Here is a 24,997-nt window from a genome sequence, read left to right on the forward strand (position 1 = left end):
AATGTACAAAAAAAGTGTATCATTGATTGTATAAGAGCACAAGTAGGTTGGGTTAGTTTTGACATAAAGTGAATTATGTGTGTGTGACTGATGTGACTCAATTTATCATGTTCCCATTTGAGCCTCCAAAATGTACGTATGACACCTCAAGAGTTTGCGTGCAGGTACGCACATTCTCCAGCCAAATATTTTTTAAACATCGGACAATAGTCCAACAATATTGGCGACACCACACAGACACCATCTTCCCGTTTGGTTATTTCGTGAATTTAATCGTGTTTCTCACCGTCTTTATCAAAATGCTGACACATGCAACTTTCTTTGGCGCCATCTGGGTCATTGAGGTGAGAAACACGATTCAATTCGAGACAGAACTCATGGCAAAACAGGAAGATGGTGCCCATGTGGTGTCTCGCTGCCACATCGTGTCTTTGAGAACAATCACATCAAGAATCACATCTTCAGTGAAGAAAAAGTAACCTTAAATGTCCATTCATCATTTACCGTATGTTCCTGTGTATAAGCCATTGCTTTTTTCTCACGCTTTGAACCCTGTGGCTTATAAAGTGGTGCGGCTAATTTGTGGTCGTGTTCTGGTCTCGCAACATCTCATGTGCTTCGGAGCAGTCATTTTGCTCTTTGTGCACGCGTCCTCATCACGGAGAACGTGTGGAGAAGTGCATGTCATGCGCGGCTTTCAGGTTCAAGGCGATCAATCTAGCAGGTTTTGCTCAGGGGGGGGTCGGTGGACTTTGGCAGCGTGGAGCAGTGTTGGGAAGTCCACTGTCAACATCGGCTTTTGGGTGCTCGGACTGCTACGTGCTGGGAGGACAGCACGGGCTCGGGGGCTGATTTGCCTCAGGGCTGGGATGGCGCTGGGAGCGACAACGAAAAAGGGAGAGAGACCGGTAGGGTGTGTGGCACTAAAGAAGACGACTTTACTGGTTTTAGTTCCCAGGAGGAGGACGAGGACAGCGATGAATGACTTTTCTGGTCAGCTACTGTTTAACCAGCCGTTTTACACACACCGTTTGGAAAAAAGCTTTTTAAAAATCTTTCTGTGTAGTAAATATTCCATGGTGCAACATGGACACAAATCATTTTTTCTCTTTAAATTTATTTCTCTTTAAATTTAGAAACTTATTTACCGGTGCACTCTATAGTCTGGATGTTACGGTATACGTATTTATATGCATTTCTCATGTAAAACACATAAATGTAAAACTATAAACATGTGTTTTGTGTTTACATCTGGGGCTTTCTGGAACGGATTCATTGGATTTACATTATTTCTTATGGGACCTTATGGGACTCGGACCATGTGGAACGAATTAATGATGCTAACCAAGATTCCACAGTACACCGATTTCCCAATATGTCATAAGTCGGATTTGAATAATCTACCCCGACCTTTGAGATGTGGTGAAAATGCTAACCACACAGTGCCACAGGAACCTTTTAGTTCGAGGCTGTATAAGTTACCAGGAACTAAATGTTCCTGAAGTTTTGGTGGAAAAGGGGCTATGAAAAAAAAATGACTGGAACTTACAAATACAACAAATCTTCTGGGAAACAAATCTGGAGCTCTTTGGTCGCATCAGTGCTATTTTTACAGACACAAACGTGAAGCATACAGAGAAAAGAAGACCATACCCACAGTAAAACCTGAAGGCACACACACAGGTCATGGGCCAAAACACAGCCAAAAACACTCCAGAATGGCTAAGGTTGAAGTTTCCATAGCGGCCTTCTATGAGACCTGATTGAAATCCACATGAACATTTGTGGGAAGCGCTGAAACATGCAGTCTGGAGAAGGCACCCATCCAACCTGAGAGAGCTGGAGCAGCTTGCTCATGAGGAGTGGACTAAAATACCAGTCAACAGGTTCAGCAGTGTCATTACACGAAGCAGTTGATTGCAGTAATTGCTTCAGTTAAAGGGACTTCCTCCAGCAGCTCCAGATTCCTCCAGCTGGCAAGTGGGCGCCGACATTCTAACATGCTGCTAGCAACATATCCCACCTCTTCTTGCTTTGAGTACACCAACATCACACACGCGTGTGCGCTTATGTTTGTTGTCAGTGAATGACAGCAATTTGGCAAAGTTTAGCTTCTAATGTTAGCTATCATTGACTGTATAGCCTATTATAAGAACAACATGAATGTAAATTGTTGGTGGCTTCTCTGGGACTTTTGCACAGTCTGTTCTTTTTAAACCACTATTGATAACGCATGCTAGCTGGTGGTGGTGGTCGTACATATATTTGGGGGTTTCAAAAAATGGAATTTGGAGCAACTTGCATACAGTCCCTTTCATATTACGTTTATCAGTTTTGTTCAGCCCAGTTTCATTATTTGTTGTTTTTTTTTTTTATCTGAAACATTTAAGTGTGCCAAAATAAGAAACCAGGAAGGGGGAAATACACTTTTTCACATCACTGCATGCGTGTACTTGATATAATGTTTTACCTGTGGCTCTGTACTGCTTTTCCGGACCAGATTGTTGTGCGGATGTTCCAAATGATGCAAGGGACTGCCACCATTCAATCCATTCACTGTGGAGACAAGTCACTTTTATGTCAGTTTAGTACTCTTGCAAAATACGCACATTGAATACAAAAATATACTTCTTTCATGAAATAGCTTGATAATAACTGTTTTCGAGTTGCAAGAGAATGAAATTCTCAAATTTATTGAAAACGGAAATTGTTTCGAAATCATCACCATGTGTTGTTCTTGAGGGTCATGGTTCCATTTTGGCATTGTGACTTTAAAAACGTTTTATTTTACAAGAGTTTTCTTATTATCTGAATGAGGGCTTATTGAACACTAGAAAAAATAGATTGGCCGACTTTGGATATTGTATATTCGTTGGATATTGGATATTCTAACAACTAGAAAAAGAACTCTAAGAGCGCAGACTTCCATAGTCCCCCCCTCCATATTGTGATTTACACCATAAATTTTAGTCCTATCTACATATTGAGATTCCTTGAACATGAAAAACATACCAATAGCAATTGGATTCATAAACATGGTAGTTGAGCAACAACTGTACCTGTATTTTTATTTATTTAGATACGCAGAAAGAAGTTCACATGGATGCACATTCCCCTGACTCTAGTGACGGTTGGCTAGCTTAATAGCACTGTCCGGTACGCTACTGTTTCTTCATGTCTCTGTGAAAATTATGATGTTGCAGTTCAAAAGTCTCCTACTGTTGGTGATGTGGAGTCATAACTCATCCATTTTTCTCACTAAAGACCGCACATTAGTGAGGAAAATGCTCGGTCAGGAGTGTGCGGTGTTAGCGTGAGCTTAGCTCGTATTCCTTTGTTTGCATTCCCGACGCTGCTTGTGAGCACTTCCGCCCAGCTGGGTGGTGTGTGTAGACTCCGGTACTCTGGAGATCTCAGGGACAAGTTGAATATCGGCAATAAAAACTTTGTTGCTGCGAAATGCAATATCCAAAAGCTCTTGTCGAACACAAGGTGTTAAACCAGAGCCGATATGAGCAAAATAATAACTACAGCTGTAAATCTGGAAGAGACGCTGGGCTTCCTGTGTGTACTCGCTGCCATCTTGCATAAGTATAAGTATAGGTCTTCTGTTACACACACATCAATTTCAATTCTATACTAACACAAATTAGGCTGAATTTGTATCAAAATAGGCTATTTATAACAAAAACAAATACATTCTATGTAAAAATGTATGCTCAGCAGCAGCTGTGGGCACCCCCCATGTAGTCACAATGACATTTTGATATCAGTCGACCGCTAGATTTAGAGTCGAATCAGACTAAGGCACCCCTAGGATACCTGACGGAAAATTACATCGAAATCTAGATTTTTGCCAAGATTTAGACTTTTATAGGCTGTGGTCTTAAACTTTTGATGAGCTGATGAACAGTATATTTCATTTCTTCGTTTTGCATTTTGAAGCTCTACTTTGAATGTCCTTAAGATCCAACAGTGCAAAATGTAATTTTTTGCAATTTTTCAACTGGTCTTAAAATTTTGATCGGGGGTGTATCCAGTATATAGCATATTAGTTATGGTTAATTACACTTTTTGCAGTTAATCATGATTAATCGCATAGATATGTGCAAAATCCTATTTTAATAATACTGTACTTATCCCTTTTATTGGAAAAAATTGCTATACGACCAAAAGGATGCCAATGTTTTTGGCCATGGCTATACAAATTAGGCTGATTTGGTTGTATTCCATACAGGCATGACTGTAACTATTTTAAACAAATAAGGTCAAATATTTCTTGTAGATGCAATCAAATCAAATATATAACCAAAGCAATTTGACACTGCCTGGGCATTAATCTCATTTGCGAGCCGCAATTATAACTAGCAGCGGCCTGTTGAGGAACAGCATTTGTTTATTAGTTAGTATTCTCTTGTTGCTGCAGCTGACCTAAAAAACAACCTTTACTTTGTCAACGAAGATAAACGGGAAGGAAGAAAGTGCTGCAGAGGCTGCATTGGCCTGTTCCTCAGTGAATGTGAATACTATTTATGAATGGATCTAAATCATGGTTTCTAAGCTAATACGCATGAACGAGAGCATCTTTCAACAGTGGAGTGGGAAAAACATGTTACAGTCCTCTCAGGCTCTCTGTGTTAATCAGCTTTCTGGGGGGCGAGAGCCAGAAGGCTGACACAGGAGCCCTTAGTTCTCGCAGTAGACAAGACAGATAAAATTTGTTCCAGGAAGTGTCTGTTTCTATGTGTGTGTGTGTGTGTGTGTGTGTGTGTGGTGTGCATCAGAGCGTGCTTTGTGCCACTGTGGAATTTTACTACAATTCATACGCTGGGGTCACAAAAAGACGAAGAAGCTGCAGTGATAGAAAAGTTTGAATAGGAAATGCAGAGTAGCTCTATACCTGCTTGTAGGGAGCTCTTGTGTCGCAAGGAGGATTTTGGAGTCCCGGGTGCACTGGAGGGTCTTTCCCATGTTGTCTCTGATGGAGGGTAAACAAGGAAAAAACATCATTATGACAATAGTCACTGATTTTTTAACTATTATAATCTGCAATAAGGATTTTTGTGTGTCTTAAATAATGCATGTTTTCATTCATTCATGTCATTCGTGTACGTGGAACGGGAATGTGCCTGTCCACAATCAGTGAGTGAAAGACAGCCACTCCTCCGTCAAATTGCTTTTCTCCAGATTACAAGACACACATCACCAAAAAGCGCCTTCTTTACTTTTTAACAGATAACTTTGTTACTTTTTAACATATATTCCGATTTGACTGCCGCAAAAACACTTCTTTGGTCACCCACCCTAATCTGGGCCTCTTTGGTTGGCTCAGCTCTCTGTGGTGCTGTTGAACAGAGGAGGCGGCTGAGCCAAGCCGATCGGCTCAAATGATACGCACGGAGCGCAGAGAAGTGGGCGCCTAAAAGCCTGGCTCTTAGACACTAAAAGCTACAATTTTTCTCTCTTGGCATATCATGAACAAATCGATACTGTGGAAAAACAGAAATTTAAAGCAGAATAATATATACAGTCTACTTATAGTGCTGCAAAATTATAATTTATAGTGACTTTATTACGTCAGAGGAAGCGGTCAAAAACGATTTTGAAATCCAAATGAAATTTTTGCTGATTTAAAAAAAAGCTGTAAAGCTGTGAAGTAACTGTAATAGTGTTTTATCCATCCATCTGTTTTCTATATACTGATTGCCCAGTGAGTTAGCTGGGCCTCATTAATACAAAAATGTTTCAACTGAGGTTTGAACATGGATCCCCTGACTGGGGAATGTTAACAGCTACTCAATGCTGCCCTAATAGTGTTTTATTTTTTCTCAATTACACACACGAGACATTCATCACCCATTCATCCATCCTTTCTTTGTGCCGCTTGTCCTATCCCAACTGTCTTGGGGCAGGAGTCGTGGGACACACAAGATAAACTCATTTTAATATGTATGAGGTTTGTATGAAGTGGGACACAATGACCATCTCTTGACACATTCCAAAAAAATGTTGGGCAATCCCATACTTTCAGCGACCAAATTCCCACTGAAAATGAATGAACAGTATGTAGAACTCCCACATTCAGCTGGTTCGGGGAATTTGCTTTCCAAAAATACCCACTTTTTCCAAAATTACACATTTTCCGTACCACAAATTCCCTTCGCATTCCAACCTCAAAACATTCAGGTCATTCAAACATTTAGGCTAACTAACGACCAACTCACGAGACGCGACAATTTTGGATCCAGGAGAACGAGACGAGAATTTAACATTCATTTCGTGATAATGGTTGAATTTATTTGAACGTGCATAAAAGTTCCAATGGAATACGTCACATATTACAATTCACGGTTCCACATGTCCAAAAGGAGTAGGAAGAAGCAAAGCGTATTTAATCATATCCCCCACTCATTCTCATCAATTGCAACATTTTTGTTCACTTCCTGTATTCCAAATACACTCTCTTCTAGTTGAATACATCGAAAATTGATGAGATAACGTAAGTAATGACAATGAACTCATAAAAAGGAAGAGTAAGTAATAAGTGTGGTAGTGATTCGACATATTGACAAATGAAATAGAACAGAACACAGTTGGTTAATGGGTTAAGTGACAAGAAGGAAGAGTTCGTAGTGAGTTGTATGTGCACAGTGTTTCGGGACTCTTCTTCCTTGTGCTTTGCAAACATCAACTGCTTGTATTGTTTCTGAAATCGCTCATCTCAGTGCATTGTTTGAGTTCTTTGCTCAATCCGTTCCATAATGTGATTCCACATACTGAAATGCCGAAGGTTTTTAGCATTGTTCTCGCATATAAACATTTTCAGTTAAATTTTTCCCCAGAGGTCGTATTTCTCCTCTCTTGTCGAGAAGAATTGTACGACATTTTTAGGTCGGTTTGTTTTATGCATACTTTTAGCTGTTTGAAAAACAACTGGATCATCAAATTTTAATAATTGTGATTTTAGAAACAGTGGAGTTCTATGATCTCTACGTGTGGATCCAAACTGATCTTTTTTGCAGTATCTTTAGCGAGTGATGTGTACTTTTATAGTTATTTCCCCATATCTCCACACAATAGGTCAGATATGGTAATACCAGGGAGCAATAGAGAGGCTTTACAGATGTCATTTATATAAATTGAACAGATTTGGTCCCAGTATTGACCCCTGGGGTACGCCGCACGATATATTTAAGCATGCTGAAGTATATTCTCCTAGTTTCACATATTGCTTCCTGTTGGCTAAATAGCTTTGAACCCAATTCAACTGGAACTTCCTTATTCCATATCTTTCTAATTTTGTAATTAGGATGTGATTAATTGTATCGAAAGCTTTCAAATCCATAAATACTGTAATTTCCTCAGTAATTTCAATCAGTACAATGGAAGTTGACATGTTAGCTCTGTAATCGTATTGGCTGTCTGCAATTAATTCATTCTTATTCATAAATTTGTCAATTTGGCAGTTTGTACTGTCTAACATTTGCAGCATTTCTTGAAATGCTGGCTTTTCAACTGTTAAAGAGCAGCATTTTTTTTGTGATGACTTTCTGTGTGAACTCTCTTCCTGCTTGTTTGGAGACAAGAGTTTTCTCACCCCATTCAAAAAAATCTTATCGGAACATTCAGGCTGCAATTTTCTACATTCCACTTTTCGTGTAATTCCACATTTTCCATACAGCATTTTAGTTCATCTCTTCAGGATTCACATGCAATTTCTACCAAAAGTTACATTATTTAACCCTTTACATATCATAGCATTTACATATCAGATATCAGTTTAGTTATTTACTTATTATTTATATTCTATTCACTACTTCTCTTCATATGAATAAATTGCATATGCAGCAACACTTGGAGTTAATCTCATCAGCTGCCTTGTCACCAACCAAATGAAGTCAAAAACATGTCACTCATTATAAATTGCCTTAATAGGCTTAATTCTGGATCACATAACCCAGTTCCTTTACCCGCTCTTTTGAGACCTCACAAAAGTCTTAATCATGTGAATTCACCGTATCACTGACGGCATGCAATGCCTAAAAACGACATCTGTATTTTTTACTTTGCTTAAATTATTGAGAACATCAAGTGAAGAGCTGAGCAGCAACTCAGTTGTCAGTATAATATACACCATCAAAATTATGTGACAGGATGCTGATTCCCAGAGGAAAATGGAAATGTCCCAGTTAGCTTGGACATGGCTATATTTTATAAATAACCATCTGACATTTGTCCCTCATTCATTAGCTACCCCCTGTTCCAGCAGAACATTCTCTTTGCTATATTTCGCAACACAAAAAATATGTTTAAGTCTCCTTGGGGAAAACAATATAATGCTGATTTTCAGTTTTATACCACATTTCAGCTTATATGTGATTGACTGGATGATTGTTAGATGCAATTACCCAAGCTAGTATGTGTATGTTTAGTAAAAACAGACATTTGTTTATGTTGCTTTGTCGGTATAAAAATGGCTAAATGAAGAAGACAGTTCAAATTGTGAATGTAGTACGGATCGGGAGCCGATCCGCTGTACAGTATTTTGAAGATCATATAATATTGGCTTCCACCACGAGATCGGGCCGATCCGGTTGCCGTATAACGTTCGTAACTCTGGGTCACACTCCAACACGGTAGGTGCAGTAAAGCACCTGAAAGCTGGTTGCCACTCCACTCCCAACACCCGCAAGAAGAAGAAAACGCAACACTACCAGGCAGATATGTCCGCGGTGTACCGTGGTGAAGTTAGTTTCACGTATGTTGGACGTTGGATATTCGGCTCCGCAGCTACAGCGGTAGTTACCACTCACTGGACTGTTGTGTGATTGTGTGGGGAGCTTACACGGGAAGTGCAGCTGTAGCCGCTGGTTGTTTATACTAGGGACTGTCAATACATTACTATTGCGCTGAAGAGAGTTTGTTAAAAAAAAACCACCACAATTTGATCTATAATCATGTCAAATGCTTAGTCCTCCCCTAAAAGTATTTTGCATGCCCATTTTGTCCAATTGTATCTTTTATTGGATGGACCAGCAGCTGAAGCAGGGAAGCCCAGACTTTCCTCTACTTGGCTATTTTGTCCAGCTCCTCCTGGCGGCTCCTGAGGCGTTCCCAGGCCAGTCGAGAGACACAGTCTCTCCAACGTGTCCTGGGTCTTCCCCGAGGCCTCCTACCAGTCGGAAGTGCCCTGAACACTTTCCCAGGAAGGCATCCGTGAGGCACCCTAACCAGATGCTCAAGCCACCTCAAATGACTCCTTTCAATGCGGAGCAGCAGCGGTTCTACTCCAAGTTTCTTCCAGATGACAGTGCTTCTCACCTTATCTCTATCCCAGCCACTCTACGGAGTAAAGTCATTTTGGCCACTTGTACCTGTGATCTTGTCCCTTCAGTCACTACCCAAAGCTCATTACTCTAGGTGAGGGTAACAACGTAGATCCACCAGTAAATTGAGAGCTTTGCCCTTTGGCTCAGCTCCCTCTTCACCACAACGGACCAATGCAGAGTCCGCATCACTGCAGACGCCACACCATCCTGCCTGTCAATCTCACCTTCCATCCTTCCCTCACTTGTAAACAAGACCCAGAGGTACTTAAACTCCTCCACTTGGGGCAGGATCTCATCCCCAACCCAGAGAAGGCACTCCACCCTTTTCCGGGCAAGACCCATGGACTCAAAACTGGAGGTGCTGATTCTCATCCCAGCCGCTTCACATTCGACTGTGAACCAATCCATAGATTTTCCGTACATTTTACTGCTTCAATATTCAGCAAAACTCACTCACTAGTTTCAAGGTGACCATACTTAACACTTTGCTCAACAAATGCAATATTATGAAGTGCATTTTATTTCATTCTCATACAGTTATAAGGTACATTTACTTGAACATATTAAGTGAACTTATTTTACCTGTTTACATGATTTTTACACAATCAATTGGCTGCTTTTATAATAAATCACAATACTACAAAATGCATGTGTTTATTTTGTCAACAGTTAATATGAATAAATCATGTACATCCAAATGAGCAAATATTTAAAGGTACATCCAGTTTAACCTTCAGTGGGTAGACCAACTGTAACAGTAACAGCCAAATGTTTAGCATCGGCCAACAAAGCTTGTATCACTACTGATAGCTAAACAGGCTAAATATGGCAATGTTTCAGATTTGTAAGTATGAAAATCTATTTAGCTTCCTCAGTAATTGACAGTGCTTACAGAACAGAAATAAAAGTTTTGCATTACCGGTTAACTGGAAAAAACATCACTGGCCAAAAACACAGTCACTGGCCAAAAACACAGTTCTTAGTTGCTACATTCCACTGGGCAAACAGAATAGAATCACTAATAAGCAACCCACATTTAAAAATAACAGTTTTTGCCAGTTTTTGCCAGATATTGCCATATTAGACTCCATTCAACTGCCTACCAACCATCAAAAACCAAAGGAGGTCACTGCAAATCTGTGTAAGAGGTTCACGACTGAGAAGACCTTCGCTAGTTCTTGGGTTCATTACCAGGATGGGTAAAAAGATTACTAGGGGTGACACCAGTCATTCTGTCCTTACCCCTAGACTTCATCTTTCCACTCTACTGACTCTACTAATCACATGGCTCACCCTGTAAAAGGGAAAAGTCAATATTTTAAACAAAAGAAAAATAAAAAATAAAAATCCCAACCAAACGTTACACATAGGTGTGCATTTCTTATGAATTTTACCTTAACTTTTTTCTGTACTTTTTAGAAGTAAGCATAACTACCCAAGATACAGGTGGCAATTAAACTTTGTAACGTCATTGTTACAATGATAATGTAATGTAATGTGCGAAGACAATGTATTTAAAAAAACACTAGTGTATCAAGCAAACAATTAAATAAATTTTAATGTAAACTAATCCATATTAAATGATGTATGTGAGAACAAATAGAGAACTATTTACCTTGAAAATATCCAAATATCTACCTACTGTAGGTTGGATCTGACAAATCTTTAAGTAAAGTTGATCAAATGTAGAATTACTACAGCTTCTACTTGGACATCAACAAATGCAAGCAGTTGTTTAACACCGATGGAAAAAACAGTCACACGTCACTCTCTGACACTGCCACTGTGAACACCAAGGTAGGTTGGATTGCAAGGTGTGCCTAAAGCACCTAATGTGCACTTCCAATACTGTAATGCCTTGCACACTGCCACTTCCATATGACTGTATTATCATTCATAGTAGCGATTGTTCACAGTCTGATTGGCTTCTGGCTGCCCTGTTCTCTCGATTTCACAGCTTTTCTCCAAACGAGAAATCCACCCATCCATTTTCTATGTCGCTTATCCTCACTAGGGTCGCGGGGGTATGCTGGAGCCTATCGCAGCTGACTTTGGGTAAGAAGCAGGGTACACCCTGGACTCGTCACCAGCCAATCGCAGACAAGAAATCTCGTCACGTTTTAAGATGACGCCAAAGAAAACTAGAGATCAACTGATATCAGTGTGAACAAAAAAAATATTTTTGGCTATCTGTCACTTAAGTAAATCAACCAGCGTGAAAACTGAGCAGATAAAATGTAAATGTGTGCTGAGAGTGGAGTCTGGGTATCTGCATATTTTCAAAGTACAAATGTAAAGACCTTCTGAAGACATCTAAATGGAAAAATTAAGACTATAATATGGTTAAAAAAAAAGCTACCGGTAAATACGGCAACTTAAAACTTTAACGCAATAGATTTTGACTCAACTTTGAATGCACACATTCCTTCAACAGCAGGCATGCAGTCTGCTTACATAAACTAAGTCTTGTGTTTTTGCCACAGTGCAAAAAGAAGACTGAGTTACTGGAGCACCCGCTGAACAACCTCAACCGTTGTTAAACAGACATTTGCCGATACTGTCACTAGCTTCGGTAACTGACTTACCAGCTCTTCCCGCTCACTCTACTAATCGCGTTACAGGCTACCTGCCTATATGTCACCCTGTAAACACCAAACTCCTGTAGACTTCTAAATCTTGATCTACGGCAGTGATCACCAACCTTTTTGACCCCAGGATCCCTGGTCTCAGCCAAGAACCAAGGCGAGATCAACACAACACATGTTTGCAGGGCGAGCCGGTGTGGCGTGCACTGGTGCATCGACATGGGAGCATTGACCGGGTTTGCTCGGGGGCCGGTGGGTGCATGCCTGGGGAGCGGTGAGGCGTACAAGCGGTTTCTGGGGTCAAAATGTGTGCCTGTTGGCAGGTCTGTTGGTCACCCTCTGGCAGGGGAGGGCAGTGATGTGATAATGCATTTATGTGTACTTATATTTACAGGATCAGCCGGTCAAGTCCCAAAGATCTTGGTCCCATATCAAATTTAATACCTCCAATTTGAAAATTGTACACACAGAATTTAAGAGTGTTTTGGTGTCTTGAAAACCAAAGGTTGTATTTAAGGACTCGCAGGGATCCTGGGAGTATTTGCTTGAGTTTGTCTAGGCAAGAATGAGGGGAGACTCTAAAGAGATGACTGGTACAAACTGCAGCACCCTGTACCCAACAAGACAGGAAGGAAAAACCTACGAAACACAAGCCAGGACACAAGGACAAGCTGACCTCGCCCACGCATGGAGCTCTGTTACTATGGCAATGAAACACACACACACACACACAGGGGCATAAAACACACACAGGACAGTATCTGACCATGCGGCATATCACATTGTAATGAAAAGGGGCCAGTGTAAATAGCAGACATGCTATAAATACTGATTGTTTCAGTAAGAATGTATTCAGATAAGAGTTGTTCATTTTTAAAGAGGCCACACCTGAAGTGATGTCATGCCCAGGAATGTGTATTAAGACTACGAGGAACAGACAATCCTAGAGGTTTTCTGGGCCCTCAGCGTGCTGTTCTGCACACACAACACCACAGCAACCAAAGTCAAGCTCTTTATGAACCATATATACTGTAGTTCATTTTCCAGCATAATCATGTGATGTCTGTCCTGTCCCTGTGGAATAATAATTGTTTTTTAAAGTAAACATAGCTTTCAAACTCACTCCCAAAGGTAAAACAAGGAAAGAAAATCCACAGTCAAGGCCAAATGTCTTGGGAGTATATTGCGTGTTTCAGTGAATTTGCTGCTTCGGTTTTCAGGTTTGTGATTCACTTGAAGAATTCTTGTATTTACATTATCTAAAAATAGTCTTTAAAAATGCTGAAGCCGAAAGTTATTGAACTTTTGATCACTACTGTACAGACAAACGTATCTTGGACAGATCGTGTCTTGTCTGGTCATTATGGAGTTGTTGGGTGCTGCAATTAACGATTATTTTCTTAGCTGTTTAACCTAAAGCTTGTTGTTTCGATTAAAGACGGACCAAACCAATATGAATTAGAGATGTCAAGAGACACCCGTCATGAGACGAGACGATACACGAGTTGGGTCCATGAGAACGAGACCAGACTTTAGCATTACATTTAACATTTAACAAGATTTTAACATTAATTTGAAGAAATGTTGTTCTGTTCTGTCTAGGTGCTGAACCAATGCACAGTGAACCCACTTCCTGCCTGTTTGGAGGCGAGAGACAAGGAAAACAGACACGCATGCACATGGAAATATATGGAGGCCGGCAAAATGATCAAGTTCATTTTCATTTATCGTGTGATTAATTTATTTACATACGTTTTTTTCCTGAACGAGAAATCTTGTCATGGTTTAGTCTTGCGAGATCTTGTACAACCCCTAATATGAACCCAACACAGTTAGTTTGGTCCGCAACACGTCCGAAAAGAGGCAAAAATGTTTTCTCTAAAACACAAAGATTTGCTTTCATGGATGACTAAGGAAACGGAAAAATATTCACATTTGAGAGGCTTTAATCAGTGGGGGTATTTACATTTTAAAATAAAAAAATTAATAATCCAATACCAAAAGAGTTTATTATTTGGATAATTAATTAATCATCCATTCACCAATTCATTGTTGCAGCTCTAGTGCCATCACATGAAATAAAATCGAAGTACGTTTTTTTTTTTCCCCCAGTTCAATTCAGTTAATTATCACTTTTATATTCATATGAATTTCGATGAACTCGAGTAGTTCTGATATAGGTCAAGTGTTAAGCTTTCTCTTAAAGCCACATTTCCACATACAGCATCTGGTCAAAACATCTATATAGGTTTTGTCACTGTTATACTACTCATGTTCTGCATGACAGCCATGCTTTCATTGTTGCTATTTTCCTGTTTCCTCTTTTGTCTTCCAGTACTTCTCGTGATGGGCGGAAAAGCACACCTGCGGGCCGCTCGGCAATTAGTGGTGCTTTAAAGCACAGCGGCCACAGCAGGAGGGCACTGGTTCGTTTCACAATTGTACATTTCATTCCTGAGACTTTTGGTACTTGCAAGTACTTCAGGGCATTCCGCTGCACGTGTCTGTTCTCACTTTTGATAATTTGTCCTTTGAGTGTCCTATCTCCCCTACCTTTTGTATCCCCTTTTTTGTGCACATCCCTGCTGTGCCTTCTGTTGGTTAGCTGTGCTTATTGCCTCTGTTTAGTTACTCTATAGTCATTTCACAGTGTGTTGTCTTTTCCCTTTTTCCACCATTGACCCAAGTTTAGCTTTCTTATATCCACTATTGTTCATTTGCACTTTGTGTTTGGCCTTTGGTGCTCTGAGTGAGGGTTCATTACAAGAATTACAGTTTTTGCACATCCTTCCTCTATCTCTGCATCCTGTGGTCCAAGGCTAGTAAAATGTGACTCTCGTTACTGCTTGATCAGGACCACAAGCTTGTATATAAAAGTTGGCTGGTACAGTTTCCCAGTATTACAATCTGTCCAGTCACTGTGTCCCTTATTATAGAGATACATTTGTAATTCAAGTTAAATTAGCTCATCAAAAAATTGGAAGGCAAAATATTTGTTAATTTTCCTAATTGCTTGAGGAAAGAAGCAGTCGCTTAGTTTGGATATGCTGGCCCCAAGGCTCAGAAGTCGGAAGTGATGATATACAATAGATGAGAGAGGTCCATCATGACATTGGTTTGTTTTTCTGGCACACCAATCTTTGTAAATGTCTGCTAGTGCAGGGAGCGGAGCACAAGTAATCTTTTCTCCTGTCCTCACCACTCTCTGTAGAGATTTTTTATATGCAGTGCTATAACAGACAGTAATACAGTGGGTCGGGATGCTTTCTATCATCCTCTTGGAGAAGGTTGCCATGATCTGTAAAGGGGTTTTGGCCTTTTTCAGTCAGTCAGCGCAGAAAGTGACGGCACTGCTGGGCTTTCTTGACTCATTCAATCCCAGCGATTTTTCAAAAGACAACTTCTTCTGTACCGGCCATTTTACACAATTTTGACTGATCTTTTAAGGCACACAGAATATTGTGTTCTAATATAAACATGTAAACCATCAAAGAAAGATTAGACTAGTAATCAGCAGTAGAACATAGGTAAGCTTCGGGAAAATATCAGTTCCCGACTAAAATAGGGGCTGCACGGTGGTCTAGTGGTTAGCACGCTACACTAATGTTCTTCCACTTCCTCCTCGCTGTCATGTGTGTTTTTTCCATTCACCTTCACATGCTGAGCTCTTATCAAATGCACTTCTGCCATGATTATGGCTTAAAACTGCTCTAAAAGTGACATCCATTAGTGTGCAGTTGCGTCACAACCTCTTTTTGCCTCTCGCTCAAAAAAACCTAAAAGATGTATAAATACATGTTTGGAATTGGGCGTTCGGGTTTATAAAAATGTGTAAATACATCTTTGTTATTGAATGATTTAATGAGGGCAGTGGTGTTGATGGACCAGAGGGTGTGCTCTGTGCCAACTGTGTGCTCTTAACCCTTTGAACAACTACCATTAATGGTAACGGTCGGGTGCACACTGCTCCCTTTCCTGAAATTCCAGACCATCTCCTTGGTTTTCTCCACATTTAATAAAATAAACCATAACCTGGTCAGCTGATCCAGCTCTTTTCTGTTCAGTGTGTCATCATTGTTGGCGAGAATGGGAGTCAGAGCTATGAAGCAGTAGTTATTTAGACAGTACACAGGGACAGGGCACAAAGGTGCAGAGCTTTGTTATTCGTTCACGAATGCAACACTTCTTAAAGTAGGCTCTTTGAAGGGAATGAGCTGAGTTTTTTTTTCTTGTCTTGTTTTTCTGCTAAAGCCGCAAGTGATCGGTCAATACGTGTGGTGCCTTGTGTGTGGACACTGAGCAGAATGTGGAGGGAGGGGTTACACACACAACAGCAGGAAACCAAAGCCGAGGCACTTTGTGTTATATTAGACTAGCAAAAACGACCTGGATCCTGCGTTTTCTTTTAGTTTTGCACATTAGAATGTATATTTGGGTCTGTAATGTTTCGTTGATGTTATGTTGTTTCACTGTAAATGGTTGGAAATTGGACTATATTATGTAATTGAGATGGGTCTTTTTAGTGTTTTATAATATATTTTGTGTTGCAATTTGTTCCATGTTGAGTATTTAAATACAGCAATAAAAACAATAAAGATTTGATAGAATTATATTTTCACATTAACATATTTTGGTAAGAACACAACCTAAGCAACCAAAAAAAAAAAATCTTACGATCTTACTAATGGGGAGGACTCTCCTTATGCAGGTAGTGTTACAAAGTAAGTATCTTCCTCTAGTTGTGGTTTGGCTTTCGAGGCACACCACAAGCCACGGAAGAGCCACACACACTGCTGATCATTGCTGTGTGAAGTCTTTTTGCTCTCTTTCTTTCCCAAGCCAGAGTTCTCCATACTCTTCAGAGTTGCTGGGTCTTAAGTCTTTAGCAAGAGGTGAACCACGCCTGTAATCCATGGCTTCTCATTGCAATACAGTCACTAGCGATGCATCAATAATTGTTTTATCATCGTATCGCAGGCCTCTGAATCGTAATCGTGTTGAATTGTGAGGTGGCCAGAGATTCCCACCCCAAACAGTTCATATGTAACATACACACTATATGCGTGTATCAGGTCATATAGATAAGTGAATTATCCGCAAAGTAGGATTCCTTCTTTATAAATGGAATATTTCCGTAGTTATGGCATAGAAAACCTGTTTACGATCTTCTAAATATTTATTTTGACACTATTTGAGCCATTTAGACATAAAATAACAGCCTTTACATTCATATTACCCAATACAGTAGATAAAATCTGAGAAAATAAGCCATTTATGGCAATTTGCAGTTTAGGGGAGCAGGATCGGTGGCGAAAGATCAAAGATGGCGCCCTCTGTGGCAGACGTCTCTGTGACACTCTCCCGTTTTTTTCTATTTTTTGCTATTTTATTGTTCATTTTGGACATTCAACACACCCCCACAGTACATTACAACAGAGAGACACTTTTGAACATCGGCAGGGTTCACCATGAACTTTCATTTAGCCTCTCAGACATTGCCTTTCTTCTGCGCCGGGAGAACGCAGCAGCCTGCGGGCCTGGTGAGCTGAATACTCAGGTGGCCTGGTGAGCTGAATAAAAAGCATTCGAGGCGTAAACGAGGCAAGCAGGCCGGCCTGCATGCTAGGCTAAAAGCAAGAGCGACTAGGCCACCGCTACCAAGCCTGCTGCTAGCCAACGTCCACTCCCTATAAAACAAGATGGACGAACTAAGAGCAAGGATTACAGCTCATCGTGAGATCAGGGAATGCTGTGTCCTCACCTTCACAGAAACCTGGCTGACGGAGGATATACCGGACGATACCGGCGATCCAGTTGGAATCATTTGCTGCTTACCGGGGAGATCGGACTTTAGCGTCTGGTAAACACAGAGGTGGCGGCGTCTGTGTTTACGTAAACAAACGGTGGTGCACAGACGTACAGACGATGGAAAAGCACTGCTCGCAGGACATTGAGCTGCTGATGGTGAAATGCAGACCTTTTTATTTGCCTCGTGAGTTTAGCGCTGTGTATTTAACTGCTGTTTACATCTCACCACGAGCTAACACTGCTAATGCACTAGGCCTCCTGCATGACATCATTGATAAACACGAGACCAAACACCCCGACGCTGTATTCATTATATCTGGCGATTTCAACCACTGTAACCTCAGGACTGTCCTCCCCAAATATTACCAGTATGTGAGCTTTCCCACAAGGGAAAATAACATCCTGGACCAAGTCTACAGCAACATGAAAGGTGCTTTGAAGGCTGTTCCAAGACCCCACTTTGGAAAGGCCGACCACATCTCCATATTCCTTTATCCAACATACAGACAACTTCTTAAACAAGCTCCCCCTGTAAGTACAGCAGTTAAAGTGTGGAATGAAGAAACTGATCAAGTACTTCAGGACTGCTTTGGCTGCACAAACTGGGATGTGTTTAAAACTGCAGCGGGGAGGGAAGATTGTACTGTTGATTTGGATGAATATGCTTCTGCTGTTACTGGCTACATTACACTACATTACACTACATGCATAGAGACTGTTAGCACCACCAAGTATTACAGACCCTAACCAAAAACAGTGGATGAACTGTGATGTAAGGGCTAAGCTACGCGCTCGTTCGACTGCATTTGTCATGGGCACCGCTGAGGACTACAAAAAGGCCAGATATGACCTGAGGAGGTCCATACGGGAGGCCAAAAAACAGTACAGACAGAAGCTGGAGGGCTACTATTCCACCTCAGACCCTGGGCGCATGTGGGCGGGGCTCCAGCACATCACAGACTATCGACAGCGGAGTAGCGTAGCCACGTCCAGCCATACCACACTTCCTGATGAGCTGAACGAGTTCTATGCCCGCTTTGACACCCAAACTCCTGATGAGCAGAGAGGGTGGCTGGACTTGGGGAGCACACAGGACTCACCTCTCATGGTGACATCAGCTGATGTGCGCAGGGTTCTGAACAAAACAAACCCACGAAAAGCAGCAGGCCCATACAACATCTCAGGACGTGCACTTCGGGTTTGCTCATCAGAGCTAGCTGATGTGCTTGCTGACATATTTAACCTGTCGCTTGCACAAGCATCTGTACCGACCTGCTTTAAGTCCACCACCATAGTGCCCGTACCCAAGAAGAGCAACGTGACCTGCTTGAATGACTATCGCCCTAAAGCACTCACTCCTATTGTTATGAAGTGCTTTGAAAGAATAGTCATGACCCACATCAAAAAGAGCATCCTGGCAGCAACTGTGGACCCTCTACAGTTTGCATATCGCCAGAACCGGTCCACTGATGATGCAGTCAACACTGCCATCCACACAGCCCTTTCTCACCTACAGGGCCAGGACACATACGTCAGAATGCTATTTATAGACTATAGCTCTGCTTTTAATACAGTCAGCCCCCACAAACTCACAGATAAGCTCCTCACACTTGGCCTGTCTCCCTCCCTCTGTAACTGGGTGTTTAACTTTCTCACAGGCAGACCCCAGTCAGTCAGAGTCCACAATCGCACATCCAGCTCAAGAATTGTGAGCACTGGGACCCCACAGGGGTGTGTGCTGAGTCCACTCCTCTACACGCTCTTCACCTATGACTGCGTGGCCTCCCAGAACAACACCAGCATCATTAAATTTGCGGATGACACTACAGTCATCGGACTGATCACTGGTGGTGTTGAAACATCATACAGAAGAGAGGTGGCGGACCTCATAGCTTGGTGTCGTGATAACAATCTCCTTCTCAATACAGATAAGACTAAAGAGATGATCATCGACCCAAGAACAAGGGAAAAGGAGCCGCATAGACCCCTGTTTATTGATGAGACTGAGGTGGAGAGGGTGAAAACCTTCAAGTTCCTTGGCACACACATCAGCGAGGACCTCACCTGGTCTCACAACACCCAACAAATTATGAAGAAGTCCCAAAGGAGACTGTACTTCCTGAGAAGACTGAGGAAATTTGGCATGTCCACCACAATCCTGAGTTGCTTCTACAGATGCACTATCGAAAGTGTCCTTACCGCCTCCATCACTGTTTGGTACGGTAACTGTACAACATGTGATAGGAAGGCACTCCAGCGGGTAATCAAGACCTCACAGAACATTGTTGGGGCAGCCCTCCCCTCACTGCAAGACATTTATAAATCTAGAGTCCTACGCAGAACACACAACCTCATCAAGGACAGCACACATCCACAACACTCATTTTTCACACTCCTACCGTCAGGCAGACGCTACAGGAGTTTGAAGTCCAGGACCACAAGGCTGGCAAACAGCTTTTACCCACAGGCCATCAGGCTTCTCAACGAAGCACTCACACACGCCGCACGCAACACACGCACACACTCATAGCACTTTATTTATTTGTATTAATGTCTCTTCTGTTGTTGTTGTTTAATTTATTGGTATATATGTTTATGTTTCTGATGTTCTTATTCTTTCTTGTGTTTTCTTTCTTTTCTTGGGAGAATGAACAGAATAAGATTTTCATTGCATAGTATAACTGCTGTTTTACCATGCACATGACAATAAAACTCTCTTGAATCTTGACAGGAAATGAAGTCGGGGGTTCGGAGTTGAATTTTGCTTGTTGTGGGCTATGGCCGCAACTGTAACCCGTGTTATTTTTATGGTTAATATCATTATGTTATTTTTATTGTGCCTAAAATAATTTAAATCTGGAATGAAAGCCGGTTGTTCAAGTCTGAAGGTCTCACCGAACAATTACAGACACCTAGTGACCAATGTGGAGTACCACATTCACAAGTTGGTGGCCTTAATGACTTATACCGTACTTGTATTTCTGTTAATTTAGCCATTTTATGGTTGAAAATGCTTACTTTGGGCAAAAAATATGTACAATTTGCTTAAATATGCATATTTTTTACTAAAAAGAGGCCGTAGTCAGCCACGAAACAGAATCATTTATTAATTTATGTATAAAAAAAAAGCAATAGAGTGAGGGAGCGATGTTCGCACCGCGATGTAGCACGGGACGACGGCGTCATGGCACACGCTCACGACACAGATCGCAAAGAATTTCAGAATTTGTTTGGGCCCGGCATGGCATCAAACAGAGGCGGGAAAGCTTCACATTTCTGGGATGAGGAGGAAACGAAGACAATGATAGTAATGATAGATATCCTTAGAGCAGTGGTTCTTAAGTATTTTCTGTCACGCACCCATACATATTTAAAGACAAATCTTTGGGTTATTATTAGTTATTAGTATCAAAAGTTGAGTTTTTTCTTTCGTTTTGCTCTTTTTTGCTGGGTTTTTTTTGCTTCATTTTTTTCTATAATGTGTTCCCAAAAATGGCGGACGGTCTCCAAGCTCTGGCTTCTCTTTGGCACTATTGCTAGCCATGACTCCCGCTAGCCAAACCCTGGGCTGCACACTTACTGTATGTACGTGCTCTGCATGCTTCCGTGCCTCTCTTTTCACGGCCGCTTTTTTTACACACTTTCCAGGCTTGTCGAGGTGCCATGCACGCTTAATCTCTACTCTGGCGCCGAATGCGTTGCCTTTTGTAGCCACATTTCATTAGTGAGTAAATAAATGACAAAGAAACACTTCCTGTCCCTCACACAGCGTGGGAATGCAGTACTGCCTCTATACCAAACTGCAGGTTCCCAACCAAAAAAAAAATCTGATTACAAACACATGTACGGTTACACCACCTATCTATTACTATCTGAAAAAGAAACCGGTTTTGCCCGTATTATTGATCAAGTAAAGCACTGATATATACAAAGATGAATCAGCTGAGAGATAACGGAAGCCTACCATGCAACGACAGAAAAGGGAAACATTTTTTTACTGTGCACTTATTGACACCAAATTGATTTGAGGGTACTCCGCACAACTTGCAAGTTTATATAACACCCCCCGACACTTGCAGAGGCACGGGGGCGCGCACTGCGGCATCATAACCTTCTCCATCATGCAGCATAGTTTGCAAAGTAGGCCCAAGGCATACAAACATTTTCTTTCTAGTTAGCATCCCTGAACTCTGCCGTTACTACCCCTGCCCGCCAGTCCTGGTGAAGACGCTCGCATCTTCTTCCGCAACGGAGCGCCGCGGCCATCTTGTTTATGTGTGTGTTCCCAGCAACTAAGCGAAACTTCTTCCCTGGGCACGGAAATCCAACCAGAACTGTACTCGCAGGACCAATTGGGGGGGTAAGTCACTGTAATATAACTTCATGTCAAAAAATCCAAACTGTCCCTTCAATGATCTGATAAATGGTTGGTTTAGGTGCAATCTTACCTGCAGCAATATCCTTGCCTTTGAAGCCCTTTTTGTGCTAAGCAATGATGCCTGCACATGTTTCCTTGCAGGTAACCATGGTTAACAGAGGAAAAACAAAGATTTCAAGCACCATCCTCCTTTTGCGAAGCTTCCAGTCTGTTATTGTCACTCAAACAGGATGACAGAGTCATCTCCTGCCTTAGTCCTTGTCAACACTCTCACCTATGTTAACTAGAGAATCACTAACTTCATAACATTCACTTTATGCAAACTGCCATCGTAAAACCTGAGGCAGCAAACTTTGTGAAAATTAATATTTGTCCATCCATCCATTTTCTACGCCGCTTATCCTCACGAGGGTTGCGGGTATGCTGGAGCCTATCCCAGCTGACTTCGGGCGAGAGGCGGGGTGTCAAACAAATAAATTCAAAATAACGGTATGGCTGCACATCATTAAAAATGTTTTGGCATAAACTATGAGAACCACAGTGTTTCATACATTGAATATGTTATTAGTTATCATTATCTGTATCGACGTATTCACTGTACATGCTTCTGTCAGTTTGTAGTCTTTTACTCTATTTATTCTTTACATCATTGAATAAGCTATCTCTTCTATTGCACTCTCTTTTTTTCCTTTTCTTTACCTACGAAATCTACGATTTCTTTGGAAATTTGTAACTTCAGTAGCACGGTTAACACAGGAGGTGAATCTAACAGTCATTGCTGAGACATTGAGAAGTGGCGATGTTCAATTGTGCAAGTGTATATATGTGACGTTCCTTAATGCGACTTTGATAAGCATGCTCGAAATAAACTAAAACATTCCCTTTACCACTGCAACTTGACCACAGGAAACATGATCAAAGGCATACAAGATGTGAACAATTCCATTGGGAAACTGGTTTCTCTCTTAGGGTGACAGCTAGTGCACAACTGCGGTTACACATGGAGGATGTACCGTACTCTTATGCCTGAAGCAACATCAACTGTTTAAGATTTTCTCTTTAAGAGGTTTTAAGTGGTGTGGTGTCCTTGATTTCAATCATGAATAAAAAGCCTGAATTCCAATGAAGTGGATGTGACGTCATCAGGGTTACTTTTTTCTAAAGAACAAAAGGCAGTAGTGGTTTCTGTGGCGGAGAAGAGAGAGCACCCATTTCAAAAGCAATGTTCTGTTTTGCTTAAGAGTTTATCAGTGATACAAAACAATACAAGAAGTTGCCAGGGAAACTGTCCCACACCGGAAGCTGTGTCATACGTCAGCTGCGGTTGAGGTGAACGTCCTCAACAGCCAAGTCATTCACTGGTCTGTGTGATATTGTTGCATTTAAGCCGCGTTTACACTCGCACGCATTTTGCCTCGTCATGTCCTGTGTTATTCCTTAAGTTGGTAACTTAACCGCCGCGGCATAGCTAACAGTGGCGTTAGCAGCCTCTTTAGCACCAAGTGTGACAAGATGGGTGCCCTCGTAGAGTTTTGCATTCCGACACGTGTGGATTTAGTGTGTATTTCACGCGGCTTTGAAGTTATTGAACTAATATTTAAGCACATAACACTACTTAAGTACAATTTCGACACGTCAACGTGAATATCATAAGTCGCAAATGTCATTGTTTAATCGCTTGTAGTGTCAATGAACACGTATTGAAACTACACCTTGCAGCTTAAAACGTACAAAACACACGAACATAGAAGTATTAAAACATTGCACTCACGTAAAAGGGATCCACATTTAGAAGATTTACTCCATTTACAACAGGTTTCTTATTTTTTTTTTTTGCATGTTTGTCACACACAAATGTTGACAACAGAACACAAAATGCAGTTTTTTAAAATGAAACTTCTTATTATTAAGGGAGAAAAAAGAATCCAAACCTACATGGCCCTGTGTGAATAATTGATTGCCCCCGCTGTAAAAACATAATTTAACTGAGATTAATGGAGATCTATCAGTCTGGAAAAGCCATTTCTAAAGCTTTGGGACTCAAGCGAACGACAGTGGAAGCCATTATCCACAAATGGCGAAAACATGGACCATTGGTGAACCTCGCCAGGAGTGGCCGGCCAACCAAAACTACCCCAAGAGCGCAGCAACGACTCATCCAAGAGGTCACAAAAGACCCCACAACAACATCCAAAGAACTGCAGGCCTCACTTGCCTCAGTTAATGTCAGTGCTCATAACTCCACCATAAGGAAGACACTGGGCAAAAACGACTTGGACGGCAGAGTTCCAAGATGAAAACCACTGCTGATCTTAACTGACTTAACATCTTGATGATCCCCAACACCTTTGGGAAAATACCGTGTGGTCTGACGAGACGAAAGTTGAACTTTTTGGAAGGTGTGTGTCCCATTACATCTGGCATAAAAGTAACGCCGCATTTCAGAAAAAGAACATCATACCAACAATAAAATATGGTGGTGGTAGTGTGATGGTCTGGTGTTGTTTGCTGCTTCAGGACCTGGAAGACTTGCTGTGATCAATGGAACCATGAATTCTGCTGTCTACCAAAAAATCCTGAAGGAGAATGTCCTGTCATCTGTTGGTGACCTCAAGCTGAAACCAACTTGGGTTCTGCAGCAGGACAATGATCCAAAACACACCAGCAAGTCCACCTCTGAATGGCTGAAGAAAAACAAAATGAAGACTTTGGAGTGGCCTAGTCAAAGTCCTGACTTGAATCCTATTGAGATGCTGTGGCATGACCTTAAAAAGGCGCTTCATGCTGGAAAACCCTCCAATGTGGCTGAATGACAACAATTCTGCAAAGAGGAGTGGGTGAAAATTCCTCCACAGCGCTGTAAGAGACTCATTGCAAGTTATCGCTTGATTGCAGTT

At 41.4% G+C, this 24,997-nt stretch overlaps 1 protein-coding gene across 1 annotated transcript in view; it reads right to left on the minus strand.

The window, feature by feature from the left end:
* gas7b (growth arrest-specific 7b) overlaps window positions 1-24,997 on the minus strand; it is a 97,947-nt gene that overhangs the window by 47,489 nt on the left and 25,461 nt on the right. Inside the window, exons 3-4 of the mRNA XM_054757136.1 lie at window positions 4,901-4,978; window positions 2,471-2,556 (exon numbers count right to left, since the gene is read on the minus strand). Coding sequence (XP_054613111.1) covers window positions 2,471-2,556; window positions 4,901-4,978 — 164 coding nt within the window. The remainder of the gene's footprint in view (window positions 1-2,470; window positions 2,557-4,900; window positions 4,979-24,997) is intronic.

This window comes from Dunckerocampus dactyliophorus, chromosome 2, assembly GCF_027744805.1.
Source record: "Dunckerocampus dactyliophorus isolate RoL2022-P2 chromosome 2, RoL_Ddac_1.1, whole genome shotgun sequence".
In the NCBI taxonomy this organism is placed as follows: Eukaryota; Metazoa; Chordata; class Actinopteri; order Syngnathiformes; family Syngnathidae; genus Dunckerocampus; species Dunckerocampus dactyliophorus.